This window comes from Vicia villosa, linkage group LG2, assembly GCF_029867415.1.
Source record: "Vicia villosa cultivar HV-30 ecotype Madison, WI linkage group LG2, Vvil1.0, whole genome shotgun sequence".
Taxonomy (NCBI): Eukaryota; Viridiplantae; Streptophyta; class Magnoliopsida; order Fabales; family Fabaceae; genus Vicia; species Vicia villosa.
In genome coordinates, this window is record NC_081181.1 from 33,681,714 (window position 1) to 33,685,379 (window position 3,666).

Here is a 3,666-nt window from a genome sequence, read left to right on the forward strand (position 1 = left end):
AAATATATTATTAGTGTTTTTATTATGAGGGTAAATCAAAATTCGCTAACATTACAAGGGATAAAAGACAGGTGCTAAAATATATTCAAAACAAAATAATGTATTTTATCCCTGTAATGTTAGCGAATTTTGATTTACCTTTCTCATAATAAAAATAGCGATAAAATTTTCAAAAAAAAGAAGTTAAATTTAAAAAAAATACAAATTTTTATGTTAAAAAAATTTAAAATTAAAAGAAATTATGATGTGGACTGCCACGTAAACAGTTAGAGATAATCTTTTTTGCAATGTGACAGTTAGATGTGTACTTAAAGGAATCTGGAAATTATAAGGGGATCAAAAAAACTTTATCATGGACTAAAATCAAATCTCACTAACATTACAGTGGTGTGTGATATATTTAACCCAATATTTTTTATGATCAACCCTACAAGTGTTGATTAACGTAAAAAAAAATTAATAACTTTTTTCAATAAACTTAAATTCATACTAAATTATGATAATGTAACATTAATTTCATTTATCAAAAAAAAAATTTTACCTTAAATTTCCCATCGGTATTCAAGGCCTAGAATCAGTATGTCAAACTCCTTAGGATTTTCTGGTGTAGAAACTATGTTATTTATGTTTTACACTTTTTGTATGGTTAGAAACAAGAAATCTTAGTATTAACTAAAATATAATCTATTTTCTCAACCAATGCTATGAAATAATGCAATATAAACCCCATGTTTAAGTTTAGCATTCTTCCCACAAAAATGGTTGAACCAAAATAACCACTCCTAAAAGTAAGTTACACAAATATCATATAAATACTATATTGCATTGATCGAACAAAACAAATTACAAGCAAGAAAAATGATTTCAAAAACAAGAACCTCTATCATTAATGTTGTTATTATCATAGCAATTTTATATAAAGCAAATATTGTATTATCAGATGACAATAGTCTAATTCCTGCTGATAGATCCCAAGTAGATTCATGGTTTAATAAGAATGTGGGTCCATTAAAACAAAGAAAAAGTACCCTTGAACCTGCATTGGTGGATGCAGAGGCTGGTGCTAAGGTTATTAAAGTAATGAAAGATGGTAGTGGTCAATTCAAAACCATCACCGATGCCATCAATAGCATACCTACTGGAAACAACAAACGTGTAATTCTTAAGATAGGTCCTGGAAATTATAAGGAGAAAATAACAATTGACAGGTCTAAACCTTTTATTACATTGTTAGGTACACCAAAAAATATGCCTAATTTAACTTTTGATGGTACTGCAAAACAATATGGCACAGTTGATAGTGCAACATTGATTGTTAAATCTGATTATTTTGTAGCTGCTAACATCGCAATATCGGTTTGTATCTATTTATATTATTATTTTTGGTTTCAAATAGAATTCAAACTTTAGATTCTCACAAAAAATTAGTTATTTGTTGGTACAGAATTCTGCCGCAAGACCTGATGGAAAAAGGTCAGGCGCTCAAGCGGTTGCGTTGAGAATTTCTGGCGACAAAGCAGCATTTTATAACTGCCAAATATATGGATTCCAGGATACAGTTTGCGATGACAGGCATAACCATCTTTTCAAAGATTGCTTAATTCAAGGCACAATAGATTACATATTCGGAAGTGGAAAGTCACTATATTTAAAAACTGAATTAAGAACGCTTGGAACTAAAGATGTGACAGTGATAGTAGCACAAGCAAGAAAAAGTGCATCAGAAGATTATATATACTCATTTGTGCATTGTGATTTAACTGGAACTGGAACTCGCACATTCTTGGGTAGAGCATGGATGTCTCGTCCCAAAGTCGCATTTGCTTACTCATCTATGAGCAATGTTATTGATCCAGAAGGGTGGAGTAACAACATGCACTCTGAATATGACAAGTAATTCCCTAATTTAAATTTATGTAGTTAGTTATAGAGATATTGTAAGTGTATGATTTTTGATTCAATTAACATAAAATATTGATTTTATCCACAGAACTATATTCTTTGGAGAATACAAGAACACAGGACCAGGGGCAGCTACCAAAAAACGTGCAAAATTCACAAAGCTATTAAGTGATGCAGAAGCTAAACCTTTCATTACACTTGGAATCATTCAAGGATCTAAATGGCTGCTACCTCCTCCAAATTTTTAATTTTTTTCCCATATAAATGTGATTGCACCCCATTTTGAGGGGTGAATTTGTAAAAAAATCCAATTAAACACTTAGATCTAATTTATTTTGGGGGCTTTTGCTTTCATTTTAGGGTTGGAATTCTCTGATTGTCGAATTCTCGAGTGCTATGCAAACAATTGAGTTCACTCATGAGAAGAATTGGCATAATGTTTGGTTGGAAACAGACTCTACGATGATAGTTAAAGCTTTCAAGCCTCCATATAATGTGCATTGGGTGGTTCGTAATAGATGGCTTAACTGTATTTTTTTAGTCTTTCGAAAGAATTTTGTTGTTTTTCATATTTTTAGAAAAGGGAATAATTGTACAGATGCCCTTGCTAATTTAGACTTAACTTTGACTGATACTACTTTTTTTACTTTCATTGCTATATTTCCGAAGGCAGATTTTGTAAAGAATAAGTTTGATTTGCCTTTCTTTAAATTTACTAATTATTGAGTGGAGTTTGGTATAATCCCCTGGTACTATTTTCTTTTATTAATATAACCCTATCAAAAAAATGTTAACTTTAAATAAGGTCATTGTCTATAATTTCATTGTTAATCCTTCTTTGTTTATATACTTGGAGTTGATCATATGAGTTTTATCAATACAAAGTGTAGTCATTAACGTCACCATAACTAAGTATCCATTATTAAAATGAAATGAGGTTTAGGTTTTGAAAAAATTCAGAGTCCATGTTGACAAAATATAACGTATGTCTTTCTCATTTTTTAATAAGAAAATGTTACTAAATAAAAAAAAAAGTTACTATTTAGATTCAGTAACATTAAAATAAATGATATATACCATAACTGTTAAATAAAGTCTATATTACTATTAAGATTTAGTAACATTGAAAAGAGATGTAACTTGAAAATTTAATTAGTAGCATTTAAAAAGTATAACCTAACATATTTTAAAGATAATTCTTAGCAAATTCTAGCAAACAATAGTTTTAGCTTACATCAAACCGAAAGATATTGGCTGTGAAATATATTCCTAATCATTCATAGTAAAATATAACCATGCCACATATAGTGAGACAATGAAGTTTTTTTAATAGGTAATGGGATTAAAAAGAGGAGTATAAAGGATACTCCGTTTGAAAACAAAACAGAAAGCTCACACTATTCAAAACAAATGAGCGGCAGGATATTCTAAGTATAAAAATTACATAACTCTCATAATTTATAAAAAGACCAAAGCCAATTCCAAGAAACAAGAATTATCTCCGACATACACTCCAAAAAACTAAATATCTCGCTCTTGAAGATAATAGCATTCCGCTTAAGCCGTAAGCACCAAGTCGTGGCTAACCAAATCACCTCCATTATTGTCCTCTCTCAAACACAGAGGTAAACTAGCTATAATTTAGCGCCATGTTTTATCCATAAAAAATAATAAACCTCTTACCTCGGTTCTTGGGTAATCCAAGAGTATAGAGATAAGGGATCTCGCTTTGAATGCCTATTCGCTCGTTTGATGTTTTTTTCA

General features: G+C 30.2%; 1 protein-coding gene across 1 annotated transcript; it reads left to right on the plus strand.

Moving 5' to 3' along the window:
• The first annotated feature begins 856 nt into the window (after window positions 1–856).
• On the plus strand, window positions 857–2,644 carry LOC131646070 (putative pectinesterase 63). The gene is made up of 3 exons (XM_058916233.1): window positions 857–1,356; window positions 1,445–1,893; window positions 1,991–2,644. Exons 1-3 carry the CDS (start codon window positions 859–861, stop codon window positions 2,148–2,150), a joined length of 1,107 nt encoding a protein of 368 aa, XP_058772216.1. The 5' UTR covers window positions 857–858; the 3' UTR covers window positions 2,151–2,644.
• Window positions 2,645–3,666: the final 1,022 nt, after the last annotated feature.